This window comes from Dipteris shenzhenensis, chromosome 28 (assembly GCF_047967505.1).
Source record: "Dipteris shenzhenensis isolate YYH24624 ecotype China chromosome 28, Dip_SZ_1.0, whole genome shotgun sequence".
Lineage (NCBI taxonomy): Eukaryota > Viridiplantae > Streptophyta > Polypodiopsida > Gleicheniales > Dipteridaceae > Dipteris > Dipteris shenzhenensis.
In genome coordinates this window covers 31,039,077-31,053,655 of record NC_141623.1, presented here as the reverse complement: position 1 = coordinate 31,053,655, position 14,579 = coordinate 31,039,077, and the positions used below count along the sequence as shown (strand labels likewise).

Here is a 14,579-nt window from a genome sequence, read left to right as displayed (position 1 = left end):
CAGGCTTGCCCATATTCTTGATGGTCCAAAAACCAATTGTCTTACATGATTTCAATTTTGCTACTTCTTAGCTAAAAGAATTATGCTCACATTCTTCTTCTAATTGTTCTTTTCTCTACAAGGCTTATGCCAAGATTTGTTTTGTAGTGATCGCATCATCTATGGAAGGCTTGACTCAACATATCCATTGGTTGTACTACATTATAGTGTTGATTGTGACTCTTACAAAGGTGAATTTCTCGTGAACACCAAAATAAAATTCTCATAACCACTTGTCACTAGTATGTACCCCCTCGGCATTGAAAAGTATATAAGTCTCGCATCAAGAATGAGTGATGATTGGTAGTCAATGTATAGTTGTTGACAATAATTCAAGTTGGAGACATTAGTAAGGCATATTTCCATAATAAACTTTTACGATCTTTGCTTGAAAATAATTTGCAGCTATTGTAATAAATCTTCATTGATAAAAACATTACCAATTGTTGACCCTATACATGGGCAATCAAACAAGCAATTAGCAAAGCTGCATGTGTGTGTTGTGGTGTAGCTCTGTTGTAATAATATAAGTCTTGTAATAATATAAGTCTATAGGCATTCTTTGGATTACCTTTGGATACTTTTTCCAAATTTCCATAATTGAGGTTCGAAGGAGAGAAGCTAGGCTCCACATACATTTTGCACTCTCTAAGTAGAGTCTATAGACCCTCTCACCAGAGCTCCATGTTCACTTTTTCATATTGGAGACTCCAATTTGTATTAAGATCTTCAAGATCCTTTTGAGGTTAGAGAGAGAAAGCCCACAAAGATGCTTTTGAGGTTAGAGAGAGAAGGCCCATAAGAACATGGGCCTTCTCTCTCTAACCTCATGTTCAATCACTTTAATGTACTATGTAGGTGGTTATAAACTGGTAGAGCTTTATGAGTGTTCTTTCTTCGGACTAATAACGACAGGCTTCAGATCCTCCCAATTGAACATGTATTACTAAGTGGAAAATGAGGAAGGGAGGGGTACAAAGGCAAGTGGAGGGATAAAGAGGAGAGTGAATAGTGAGGAAGCCCCTCTATTTATGGGGGGAGGGTCCCCTTGCCCTCTTAGCATACCTATACTTCTGCCACAACATCTTCATTTAGCCACGTGCCAGCCTGCCCACGAGGGTAGTGGCCCACGCTCAAGCCTCGTTGCGTGCAAAGTAGGGCCAAAGCAGGTGCCCCTCGAGAGCGCCAAATGGATGGGTGAGTTTTTATTTTGATCTTAAAAAAACATCTTCATTTAGCGTAGTGGAAAGACCTTGAGAGTGCAAAGAGAATTCTTGAGTTCTAGACCTCCATTTGAATGAAGTTTTGGGGTACTCCACTTAGGCCTTTTCAATACCTTCCTTACGTGGAGTATATGTATGGAATAATTTGTTGAGATTAAGAGCCTTTAGAATAGGTAGGTGGAAAGTGCATGAGTGACCTAATGGAGGAATGAGGGGAGAGCCATTAGGAGGGCACTGGCATGTTCTATCCTTGCCAGTATTACATCTAAACCCTTGCAATCTTCTTACTGCGACTCCCTTGCAATTGCAATCACTGCTCCTCTCCTACTCACTCTACCCCTTTTCTACTCGACAAACTCCATTTTAAACTATAAAGCCTTTGTAAACCCAAATGCTATCCCAACTCTTCTAAACTTAGATGTACTTTTACCCTAATCTCCAAATCCTACTTTCTAAACCTCGGCAGAGGATATGGAACTTATGCAGATGGATGTCAAGACAGCTTTCTTGCATGGGGATATGCATGAGGAAATTTACATGGTGCAGCCGGAAGGCTTTGAAGAAAAGGACAAAGAGCATTTAGTTTGCAAGTTGAAGAAGAGCCTCTATGGTCTGCCCTTTAGTGGGTCTAAATTTCTAAACCCCCTCTGAAAAATACTTGCTTTCATTTCCCCTTTCCTAACTTCAACCCCTTTTCAACCCGAACCTTTTCTAAACCTTGAAATCCCTTTTTAAATCTTAAACCCCATTTAGACACTTCTTTACTACTCACTGATTCACTTATTCAAGATCAAAAGTGGCACTTAATGGTATATCAAATCATTTTAGTTTGGAAGCCAATAATTTTTTTTCCAAACTAGCTATAGAAAATCTTGAAAATTGCATGCTCAAATTGAATCAAGTGCAATCAACTAAAGGCCAAAGTGCCTACAAGTTCAATAAGGGGCCTTCAACAACGTTTTGATTGCATTGGCAAGGTAAGGTTGAATAGGATGGTTTTGGGCTTCCTTGACAATGTGGATGTTATAGGCATATAATTGGTGAGTGTGCATTGATGAGAAACAAGTTTACCTTTGCACACTTTAGCTCTCTAGGAAGTTCATGGCTATTGACTTTAAATGGAAACATGTGCATGGGTGTCTAGGGTCTCGATCAAGCACTTCGACTTGGTAGCTCTTAAGCTTCCATGTGTTTTTTCCAAAGTGCATGGATAATACATTATCCAAATACATGGATATGAGGCAAGTAGTTTCCACTTTGAAGCCAAATCCGATTGAAATGGCCACCCTAGGCAAGTAGTTTCCACTTTGAAGCCAAATCCAGCAGAAATAACCATAGATTAGGAAGATTGAACTGGGGGAGTTGGCAAGCTCACCTTTTAGCCATGGATCACCTTCCGAGCTTGATGGCAGCTGAGCATTGTGCCATGTGTCCCATGCTGGTCAAAGGCCCTTGGATCCCAAGGAGTGGGCTTCAAAAAGACACATGGAACGATTCATGAGAATTGTTTAACCCCGATTCTTCTCAAAACCTGGATCCATGTGGCCGTTCTCCAAGGGGATGAGAATGGGAATGGGAGTGGGATGGGCATGGCCTGAAAAGGTTGAATCTCCTCATTGGACAAGAGCCCATTTCATCTCTCGATCCCAATGCAGCTGTGCTGAAAGCATCGTTTTTCTTCCTTCCCTCCCTTCCATCGTGATAGTCTCCGAGTTTTCCCCCGGATTTTTGCTTCTTCCATCCTTCCTTGCAGCTCCTAGTCTCGTAGACTTACTCCTGCCTGCTTGTGGATTCGTTTGAGTCGTTTTTTATTAGGCGCAAGCTCAAACAACTGGTTTTCGCTTTGATCTCTGATTTCTCGAACACCCTACAGTCGGGGGAAGGCACTCTCTTTGGGACTTGCTTCGGAGCACGATGCACACGACGGATGGATGGTTGCGCTTTTAACGGTCACTCTGCATTTCCAACTTGGTCATGTTCGCAAGGATTTGACGACATGGATCGCGATCGCTATGGAAGTCCTCTTATGTCGAGGCGGAGAAGCAATAGCAGCAGCGGTTCGGAATCTCCAGGGCATCCGGCCGCTTACCATGTGCGCTCGGATTCTACAAGGAGAAGTCAGAATTACACTGCAAGGGCAAAAGCACAGCGCATTGCGCAGGCAATGGCGGCTAAGTTAAACGAAGTTGAGGACGAGGATGATCTTCCGTTCGCTTTCCCCAACAGATTTGCGACCGCAGCACGGCCTCCATCGCCGCCCCAAGTAAGCTAAGGCGGAGGACTTTTTTGTAAACGTTTGCTAATACGTATGACTTATCTCCAATAATATCGTGTGTCAGGTGTATGTATCTTTAGAGACGCTTTTTGGATCTTACTTCTCCGAATCCTAAACTTCAAAGTCTTGGGCTGGGCAATTCCAATGATAACGATGGCGATAACGATGATGATGGTGATGAGTAATATTTAGTAATAGTAAACAATTGTAGTAGCGGTTAGTTTGTCGTTACGCTTCTGGAATAAGTATTAGTAATAGTAATAGTAAACAATTGTAGCAGCGGTGTATGTTGCAGGTCTTTTCAATAAGGTACAGAGAAAGGTTTGAAGCTTTCTGCAAAGCTTTAGGCTTGATACCTTCTGGTGATATTGATCTACTTAGTTATAAGCCTCATTTTGTAAACAACTCTTGCATTCTCCATAGATCTCCACATTTTCGCCATTCCGAACACACAGTACGTGGACAGCCGAGTTTTTTTGAGATAATTGCTGTATCTATGAGTTCGTTAACCACTACGTGAATCCTTTCACGTAAGTGGATATCCGTTACAGGAGCAGGCAATGAAGAAGGTAGGCAAGTGTCTTCATGGCCTTAATACGATATTTGGTGGCCTTTTTGGGCTTCAGGCTAGCTCTATTCTCACATGAAATAATGAAAGTACTTTAGTTTTCCAAGTCTTTGTCTATGTGCAAAGTTTGGACCCAACAACCCCAAGAGGTTCCAAGCCAAATCGTACTTCTAAAAGCAAAGTATCCCACAGATGGTAAGCATGGTGGTTTTCTCAATGCAGAGGAGAAGTAGAGGCATGGTAAGAGTGTATCTGTTATCGTTGCCACAAGCACAGCCATGATAAGAGATTCATCTAAACCGCCAGATAGCACAACAAGCATAGCCTTGCCATTGGCAGGGTCTTTTTTAGCTCTAGGTCTAGTATTCCCAATCAAAATGGGGGCAGAAACTCAGCAGAAAGGAGGACTAGCAGGGCGCATATCTAATTGTGGTTGAGCCAACGATTACTTTTTACTAAAGAGAACCTCCAGCATGGGATGGGATATGGCGGCACCAACCATATAAAGATGCACGTTCAGTCACGTGTCTGTCATCCAGTGACATGTACCCGCTGAAGAGCGGAGGATATTGTACAAGTTCCAGCAGACTCATGTTCTTCTTCACCTTCAGCAAAATGGATGCCATGGGCATCTATCAACCCGTAGCCATGTGCCTAATCCTAGGGCAGCCACAAGGGCTGCGAAGCCCTGAGAAGGGCAGCAGACAATCAGCAGGCCACTTGGACAGCCACACAGGGATGTCAAACCATCTGAGCAGCAGATCCAGCCACTTAGAAGGTACTGACTACCATTCAGGCAGCCGCACAATATGATGGCATCAGAAGGTGCCAGCACTGAGCAGCAACAGGCACAGCAGCAGACTTCGACGTGGCAGTCAGCGTCACATCAGCCCCAGGTCGGCTGACTGCAACAAGTCGGCCATCTTAGTCTGCAGTTGGCCCCCACAACCAGGTTGGTAATGTCAGCTTGTCTGGTCAAATCTGGGAGAGTGGGGGCCTATAAAAGCAGCCATTCACCCTTGTTCTGGAGCATCAGCGGCGGCAGCAGGTCCTAGCCCTTCAACCTCGAGCAACAGCCTCTACAGCAGCCCCCCCTCCAGTGCTCCCTCAGTGGCTTGAGTTGGTACAGCCTCAGCAAGACTCCGCCATGGAGGATCCCTTTCTGTCAGCTCGCCACAGCCAACCCTAGCTTCAGTGCTTCATTGAGGAATAGCCCAGATGTATGCGGCCCCTTCAGTGAGGGATCTTTACAGATGTATTTTTTGAGCTGTTGGTGATTGCCATGGCCACAAGTAATAATGTAGTACGCAGAATAATCTGCTGTGTGCCAGTCTGTGTGGATCTTATGCGTGCACATGGGTTTGTTTATATCTCTATCCAGTTAACATTCATGTGTCTGCACTCAGTAGACAGCACATGAAAGTAGTGAGAAGATGTTGCAGTCTTCATGCTTGATACAATCACGTTCATTTTGTGACTCTTTCACAAATCAGTCTCTAATTCGAGATGTGCAGCATATATAATGAAGATTTCTAAATGTGCCACTAATAGTGAAGTCTGTGTTTTGTTGACTTGACTGACAAATACTTCTAAATATGCTACTGAAAGAAGAAGCTGGCATTACAATCAAATTTTTGTTTGTGTGGTGTTACATGTACATGTACTGTGTTACAACATAACATGACCATAATCTGATTGGCTTCTATTGTTTTAATGCCGTACTTCCACTGTAGATGTTGTGAAAAATGATGTACTTATTCGTCTGACTCAAAGTGCAAAGTACCTATGCACATCTTTTAACTTTTGTGCCTCAAAAGGGGGTCTTACAATAACTGTCTGTGTGTTAAGAGTTTTGTGAACACCTTATTTGCTTACTTAACTCTTCTTTTGGTGTGTCACAATTCAGTTGGCGAGAAACTCAAGTGATAATTCCACAGGGATGGTGCATTCTACCTCTACCGGACGCCCAGCTGTATCCAAGCCACCTACTGTATCTTTGGCACAACCACATCGGTCTAAAACTCCTACACTTCCAGCCACAATGCAAGCAGCTCCTGGAAGGTATTTCTTTTACTTCTAGTGTATTCTCCAGAATATTATATAACGTGAACTCAGTTTTGAGAAAACTTATTTGTTTCATTAACAGGCGTAGTTGGAACTTTTCCCTGCCCCAAAGCTATTCTGTAACATATGTTACCTTTTGTTATGGTTCCTTTCTGCTATTGAATGCTATTTGTTTTTCCATTAGATCACAGTACTTTCTTTAAGCTGTAATCTGATGTACAAGGTGAACAGATTTTCTATCCCTTCACATGATGATAAGCGCGAGACTGCTTCACTTCATGACAAGGTAAAAGTGCACCAATCTGATGATTACTGGTGTTGTCAGGGGTATACTGTGTGAAAACCTGACTATGCTGTTACTTTGTTTAATGAAGCTGCTTTTAATGAAGCTGTATGTGTTGCTTTTTGAAATTTGATAATTTTCTTCAAGATTGGAAAATTGTTTTATACTTTGATCTATGGGATCTGTGACAGATTGATCAACTTGAGGAGGAGAAAGAAGACCTTACCGATCAGGTGTGAATGATGAAATCTCCATGTTGCACTATGGGCCTTTATTGGATTAAGTGATATACATGGTTTTGTAGCAATGGAAGCCAATTTTTCTTGTTTGCCCTCTATGGGCTTCTAATTGGCTGTTTTTTGAGTCCAGCTACGTGCTGTGGAAGACAAATGTAAAGAAGCTGAGGCTAGGGCAAGACAGCTGGAGAAGCAGGTAAGTGCTGGAGCAAAACATTTGTAGTCCTTATTGAGCATCCTCATTTGGCTGCTAAGGGACATTGTGCGTGCCCTCTCATTTAATAAGGACATACATACATACGTAAGTACGTACGTAAGACAGATATATATATATATAGATGCATGCACGTGTGTGTGTGTGTGTAGCCCACTTTTCTTTAGACTATTCTCATTGTAAAAACTTTTCTTGATATAAATACAGTGGTTTCACAAACAAAAAAAAGTGTGTGCTTGTAGCTGATTGTCCCTTCCTTTGGGACTGTTTTAAAATTTTCCTCTGTCCTTTTGCTTGTTCTATAAAAAATTAATTGGTAAGATTGGATATATTCTAGACTTATGAAGGTATATATATGTTTTTTGTAATATAATGAGAAATGGATTTCACCCAAAAAAAAGTATGTGTGTGCATGTATATCTACATATATCCACATACATGTATATCTACGTACATATACATGTATGTAGATAGACATACATGCATATCTACAAACACCTTCACACACACGTGCGCGCGCACACGCACACGCACACGCACATGCACACTCATGTGCGCACACACTGTGTGTGTAGTATGCGTGTGGTGGTGTTAATGCTCAAATGTACTTGGAAAGCCTCAAAAACCTGTGAACTACATGTTAGGTGGAATCTAAATTGTTGTGAGTGGACAGCTATTTTGTTTTGCTCATGTACTATTGTGAGCATAGTTTATTGACTTGAAGGTTTTGTTGTTTTCTATTGTATTTGAGGAACACATCACATCTCCCACACACTCTTTGGCTATGATATCTCCCACCCCCCCCCTTCAGAGCAAAAAGTGTGAGATCCAACACGTAAGGAGTAGACCGATCCCCCCTCCATCGCAATACTGCAAAGAGCAAGTCCAACTATCCAACACCTTTCGTGTGATAGTGACTTCTCAGTCAGCTTGCGACCGGCAAGGGCAAACCATCACTCATCACCCCCGCAAGGGCAAACCATCACTCGTCACCCCCCTTACTCTGAACTAGGTGGTCAATACAATCAAACCAAAGTAAAAGACAATACATTCATTTTTGGGGGAAAACCCAGGGCAGAGTACCTCTTATTGACTCCAAATACATTCAGTTTAGAGGGACAACTCAAGACTGAGAACCTTTATTGACTCAACATAAACACACCTAGAACTAAGCATCATCTACCACCTCAGGGAGGGATAGATCACGCAATATAGCTGATAAAGCTTGCTGTTCAGGTCCAATAGATGTGGCACAAATGTTCTTGAGCTTGTCCTGGGTCTCCTTGGCTGAAGTGGTGAGGTCAAGTTGATGAAGCAGTTTGTTGGCCAACCTCACACCAATAAATGTTATTGCTTCGTCATTCTGCTCATCCCTAGCTGAGAATGGTGCTGATGGGTCTTCACCACGAGGACGAGGCTCCATAGTATCAATCTGAGGTAGTAAAGCTAGCAAGCTGAACTAGATAACCAGCAAATGAAGAGGCTGGTTTAGGGCTCTAAAATGGGGCAGCAGCTTTAGAAATGTGTGAATAAGCGTGTCCAGCTATTGGTGAATGGCCTCGGAGCTTCCTAAAAGCAAACCTTAATGGAAAAGCAGCAAGAATACACCTGGAAATGTAGAACTGAGTGAACCTGAATCAAAGAGCAGCAAGTAGATGCCTCAAAATGCAAAAATGAGCCAAGAGATGTGCACTAGTGGGTGTGCAAACCACTCCAAGTGCTGTAGCAGGTCCGAATCCTCAAGAAGGTAGCTGTAGGGGCGCCGAATGCAATGATATATCTCGAAATTTGTAAGCGCCTCAACCAGCCCCAAACTACACCGAGATGCTGCAGTAGACGTGTAGATGTACCAAAAAGTCAACAGCAGATCCAAAACTGATGTAGCAGGCCTCTAGAGTATTCCCAAATGTTGCGCAGGTCACTGGTCCAAAAATCGGCTGTTCTAGATGAGCTGGAGGCTAGGAGCAACTGAGAAAATGCTTCTGGAAGAGGCGGTTCTGCAGCAGCTACCCTAAGATGACCCGAAAATGCAAGAGCAGCTCCAAACTAGGTGAAAAAAACCTCCAAAAGTCACGAAATTCTGCAACCAGTGCGTAGGTGGACAGCTCTGCTGCAGCGGCCTGGAAATTCTAGAATTGGTGTTGAAATTCTCAAAAACAGCTTCGAAGATCCACACATGCAGGCGTGCCTTGAACAGTGTGCCGACCAGCAGATAATAGGGCCACCTATAGCTCCAAAAAGACCTGAATAGAAGTGAAAAGAGGAGGGGAATAGAGGCGGCAGGGTTTGAAAATTGTAGACAGGCAGAAACGAAAGTGAAGTGGCTATGGAGGAGGCTGAATGAAGGCAGCAATGAAGGTGGCTGTGCAGAAACCCTAATCGGGTAGGAGCAGCTGAAAGGAGGTGGCAGCTAGAGAGAAATTGGGGTTAGGGTTAGGGTTAGGGCAGAGATGATGTGGCAGGATGGCTATGACAGATTGACCTACTATAATACCATGTGAGAAACATGGTGTGAGTGAGAGAGAGAGATAGGCTAAGGAGTGAAGACATGGTAGACAAATGTAGAATCCATGAAGGCTTTCATTCATTCATCATCACTAAATGAGACAAGTGAAGTACAAGCCTTATAGGCTACACACTTGCATCAAGTGCATATGGGATAAGTCCCATAGTGACACGTGGCACTCACACGTGACTCACATGAACTAGTACTAGATGTCCTAGTACTACACACCAACACATCACATCTCCCCCACTCTTTGACTATGATATCTCGAACACGCACACAATCATGCATACATGCACACACTTCTTTGTTGAGAGGTTTGTACATATAGATCTGTGAAAAGATTTATGCAATATATACATAGCTTCTTCGAGTGCTATCATCTTTTGAGCTTTACAATTATGTGGTACATGGGATGCTTATATTTAAAGTGCCTTTGAATTTGTAGGTCGCAGACTTCGGAGAAGGCATCTCATATGAGGCACGCTCGTTAAAGATGTAAGATATTTCAATGGCGTCCTTACAAATGAAATATTAAAATCTCTCTATTGAGATAGCCAAACTAAGATATGGGGTTGCCATTTTGCAGAAAGGAAGCAGCTCTCAAGAAGCGTGAGGTAAAAATTGTTTTGTTGTCCATTGATTCTTGCTATTGGTCTCTTTCTCAGGGTTCTGTTCTCATCTTTTTCTTGAAGTATGGATTCAAGTGTTAAAAGTTATTTGGAAGAAACTAGTTTATAGTGCCGCCCTATAGGACCAACGGTCATGGAGTCCTTCCTCTACCATTTTTTGTTTAAAAAATTCACCAATTCTTGCGTGTCACCTAAGAAGGTTAGAATTGTCAGTGGCTTACTTTGGGTAGTTCATTTGAAATCCCTAATGAAGGTTTGAAGCGTATCCCCCATCATGCCAAAGAGTCCCTATTCCGAAGTCCACGAAATGGCCCATTGGGTATAAAGATTACGGAGGCCACGCCCCCACCACAGCGAGAGACGACCCGATTGAGGCAGATATGAGATATCCTTAATATCCCATCCGAGGATTGCTGAGGCCCCAAGATCATCTTTGGCTACATTTGTCATTTTTCTCTAGATCTTTTAGTTTTAAATTTTAGGTTTTTGGTATAGCACTCAAGAAAGGCCCTAATGAGCGCTTGCCCCATGGTAGTTTGTATGAGAGACTATTTGAGTATACTTTGTCTCATAGGATGTGAGGCCTCCAGAAGACTTCAATATATTTTTCTTTCTCTTCCTCTGCGTTCCAGCCTACTGCTGGTCTGGGGCGTCTCTCTTGTACCTTCCTCCTCTTTCTTTTCCTTCTTCCCAATCCTCTCGAGCCTCTTTCTCATGCTATGCTATTTTCTCTTTTCATTCTTGTCTACCGCCAAGTTGGTTGGATACCTCGATCTCGTGTGTCACGAGGGCATGAGTTTTGGAACTTGCATGTGGGTAGGACCCTAGCAAAACCAATTGAGCAGGGCCATTGGATGTGGGTGTGCAAAATTTCCCCTAGGGATTTGTGCCTTGGGGGTGAACTAGTGAATTGCTCCAAAGACGGGGCAAAGGGCCCTAAGGTTCTTAAGTTGGGCCATTGGTTGGGCCCTTAAAATTGCCCCTCTAGAGGGGAAAATGGAGGCAAATGAAGAGGGGGACGCCATGTGGCATTGATGGAACTAGCAAGGTTGGCTGTGGAAGGATCTAAGAATTTTCACGTAAGGCGTAGGTGACAATGCGAGCTAAGGGAAGGAATTTTTCGTGCGACGCCGAGGATGAGCAGAAAAGCTTCACGCGAGGGCTGATGGTATTGAGCAGCTTGACAGGTTTTAGAAGCCGGCCATTTGGATAACAGCCTTGGAGTACGGACGCTACGTACGGCCAATCTTTTAGGCGTTAAGGTCCGTACATTGCTCATAGGGCCACGGGCCTTGGGCTGGTCAAGATAGGCATACAAGAGCATGGGCTGGTCACGAGTGTTTGAATGCTGGTCAGATCTTCATGCTCATGGGCTGGTGACTGCGTGGACACAATACATACGGCTACGTACGGATTGCTCTTACCACGGGTATACGGGTTCACTATAAACTGTCCTTGTATGGCCAAGAGAAGATTTGTACGGGCTGCTGCCAACATAGCAGTGTTGAGACGTGGTTCTCCTGCAAGGTATGCATTGGCTTGTGAATGAGCTGGGTATGAGCTTCTGGATTGGTTAAGAGTTCTGCCTCTTAGTGAAGGCTCTTGGCTGTGAGCTGCTTTGGAGAGGCTTAGTTGGCATGGTGGTTCACAATGGATGCTTGCAGTTTAGGTTCTTATTCCCGAGGTTGCGGGCAGACTAGTTATGCTCACCCATTGCTTGGGTATTGCTGTTAGGGGAGTTGTGCAACCCCGCATGGGCTGCTAGCAACAACTCCAAGTTTATGCAGGTGTTTGAAACAGAGATGGATGCCTAATGCCTTTGGGGTGTGAGAGCAGAGCCCATTAGGGTCATTGCTTGGGATACTGATGCCTATTGAGAGTGAGAAATAAATTGAATGCAAGTGAGATTGAATTCAATGTGCATCTTATTTGCCGGTTTCTCCAATCCATAAAGAAATACCGAAAGGGGCGCCAAGGTTTAGAGCCATTCTGTGTCCTTGTTCTTGAGCAAGAGCACTCTAGCTCCTAAGCTTTGGATATATGCTGAAATTTTTAATGTGAAAACATTGGCTGGTTAGTTGTGTATTACTGTCCTCTAGTTGGCCTTGAGGCCGATTTCATGGTTCCGTTGCTGAGACATCACCATCTTTCTTAAGGGGGTGAGCCGTGATTGTCTTTGGTGAAGAATTGCCTATTGTAATTGGATTACATCAAAGAAAAATTCAGCAAATATGTCTCTAATGGATGATGATTGGGATATGGAGGAGTTCCTCTCAGGATGAGCAAGATGCACTGCCAATGAATGCGGGAACTTCTCAGGATTCTCAAAATGCTGATGGACAGCGAGCTGTAAGTGCTCTTGGTGTGAATGAAACACAGCTTGGAGGGTCTAATGATGCTGAGGATGTAGTGGAGGCTGATGCATTGTTTAAAGCACAACTGTTAACTGCAGTGACAGCATTTGCTCATCTCACCCACGCAGGACCCAATGTTTGCTAAGTTTATGCAAACTCCTTTTAAGTCTAAAAAGAAAAAGGGTCATCCACATCTAGGGGAAACTGATGGGGCTCAGAAGCAGCCCGATGGTTCCATGCCATTCTATGGACAAATGCCAAATAGACAGGGTGCTCCATTGCAGCAATCTATTTATGGCCCTGGTGGGGAGTTGCATGCTCAAGGGAATAATTTTCAGAATGCAAATCAGGGACAACAAGATTTCCCCCGATCCTTATTTTGGTGGTGGTTCGGTGTTCCAAGGTATGGCTGGTCAAGCTGTAGATATAGCTGGAATGCTTGGAAATTACCCAATGGGTTCTCAGCCTGGTATGCCGGGTACACAAGGGAATATGTTTGTGGGGTATGCAGCCCGAAATGCATAATATAATGTATGGGAATATTGGCATGCAATCAGGAATGCAAGGTGGAATGCCAAGAATTTTGGAGCTCCCACGGGTATGTTTGGAATGCGTGGGGCTGGTTTGGCAAACCCTCCAATGAGTAGTGGCAGTGTAGGACAGGCTGGAGGTCATGCTATGCATCCTAACACCCAAAAGTAAGGTAAAGGATTACAAGGAAGGTGGGGCAGTAGTGAAGTTTGAGACCTTCAATGGGGCTCAAGATAGGTTGAAGGCTCGAACTTTTGTGCAACAGTTTGATGCAGTGTTCTCAAGAGGGAAATTCACTGAGTCTTCTAAAATGCGAAGGCAGCCACTTTCCTGAAGAGAGATGCTTTACAGTGGTGGACCAATTTGTTGCTATAGAACAAAGCACTGACCAATTGGGTTTAGATCAAAAAGGTATTCTCATCTACTTGGTTGATCACTACGTTGGAAGCATGACACAAGTTAGATGCTGTCAACTGCCATAACTTGAAAGACTATACTAAAAAGTTTTAGGAAGCCCTATTGCCATTTAGCTCTTATTGGCATGTGCCTTTGTCGGAGCAAAGTGGAAGATACAGCTGTGGGCTGCCCAAGGAAATCAGAGACTACTGCACAAAGACAAGGGTAACCAACAAGTCTCAGCTAATTGAAAATGGTATCACAGCTGATTCACCACGGTATAAGAGCAGTAAGTCTGATAGCTCTAAGAAAGCAGGGAATGCTTTCAAGGCTCCATTCAACAAAGAGGAAGAAGCGGGATAGGCCATGCTCTAATTGGCTGTCACGTGAGGAAAGGAAAGCGTTGATGGAGGCCAATAAATGCTTTCACTGCAAGGAAAAGGGGCACGTGGCACGAGAATGCCCAAAACACAAGCTTGAAGGGAAAATGGATGATAGGTATGAGCAGAAAGGCAAGAAGCCTAAGCCTTCTGCAAGATTAATGCTTGATGTTATCAGTCAGCAGCCCAATGGGGATGCTACGGAGTTCTGCAGGGCATGGGGCAAAGTGAGAGATTATATGTCATTGATCGTCTTTGACCCAGAGGCTCGTGCAAACTTTATGTCTCCGGAGTTGGCAGGCAAACTTGGAATCCATGTAGAGGAGATGGGGCCTATGAGCGAGGTGGGCTTGGCTTGTCTGGGTTTAGGACTCTTGTCACCCCTATCATTAGAAAGCTCCGCTTGCACATCTAGAGCTTTGTGGACAGCGATGAATGTTATATTATGCCTCTTGAGGGCTGTGATGTTTTGCTGGGTATGACTTGGTGTCACAGTTGCCACAGGTGTACGGGTGCAAAGGCTTGTGTATGAACTGCCCTTGTATGGCTAGGAGAAGATTTGTATGGGCTGCTGCCAATATGGCAGCCTTGAGATGTGGTTCTTCTGCAGGGTATGCATTGGCTCGTGAATGAGTTTGGTCTAAGCTTCAGGAGTTCAAACATGCCTCTTAGTGAAGGCTTTTGGCTGTGAGCTTCTTTGGAGAGACTTTATTGGCAGGGTGGTTCAGAGTGGATGCTTGTAGTTCAGGTTCTTATTCCCAAGGTTGCGGGCAGACTAGTTATGCTCTCACCCATTGCTTGGGTATTTCAGTGAACCAGTGGACACCTGTGGCAATGAGGGGAGTTGTGCAACCCCGCATGTGCTGCTAGCAACAACT

General features: G+C 43.9%; 1 protein-coding gene across 2 annotated transcripts in view; it reads left to right on the top strand.

Moving 5' to 3' along the window:
- Positions 1 to 14,579, top strand: part of LOC147883448 (coiled-coil domain-containing protein SCD2-like) — a 54,656-nt gene that overhangs the window by 2,365 nt on the left and 37,712 nt on the right. For both annotated transcript variants that reach the window (XM_087399351.1, XM_087399350.1), the window contains exons 2-7: positions 6,012 to 6,166; positions 6,401 to 6,455; positions 6,644 to 6,685; positions 6,822 to 6,884; positions 9,857 to 9,906; positions 9,998 to 10,025. In XM_087399351.1, coding sequence (XP_087255477.1) covers positions 6,012 to 6,166; positions 6,401 to 6,455; positions 6,644 to 6,685; positions 6,822 to 6,884; positions 9,857 to 9,906; positions 9,998 to 10,025 — 393 coding nt within the window. The remainder of the gene's footprint in view (positions 1 to 6,011; positions 6,167 to 6,400; positions 6,456 to 6,643; positions 6,686 to 6,821; positions 6,885 to 9,856; positions 9,907 to 9,997; positions 10,026 to 14,579) is intronic.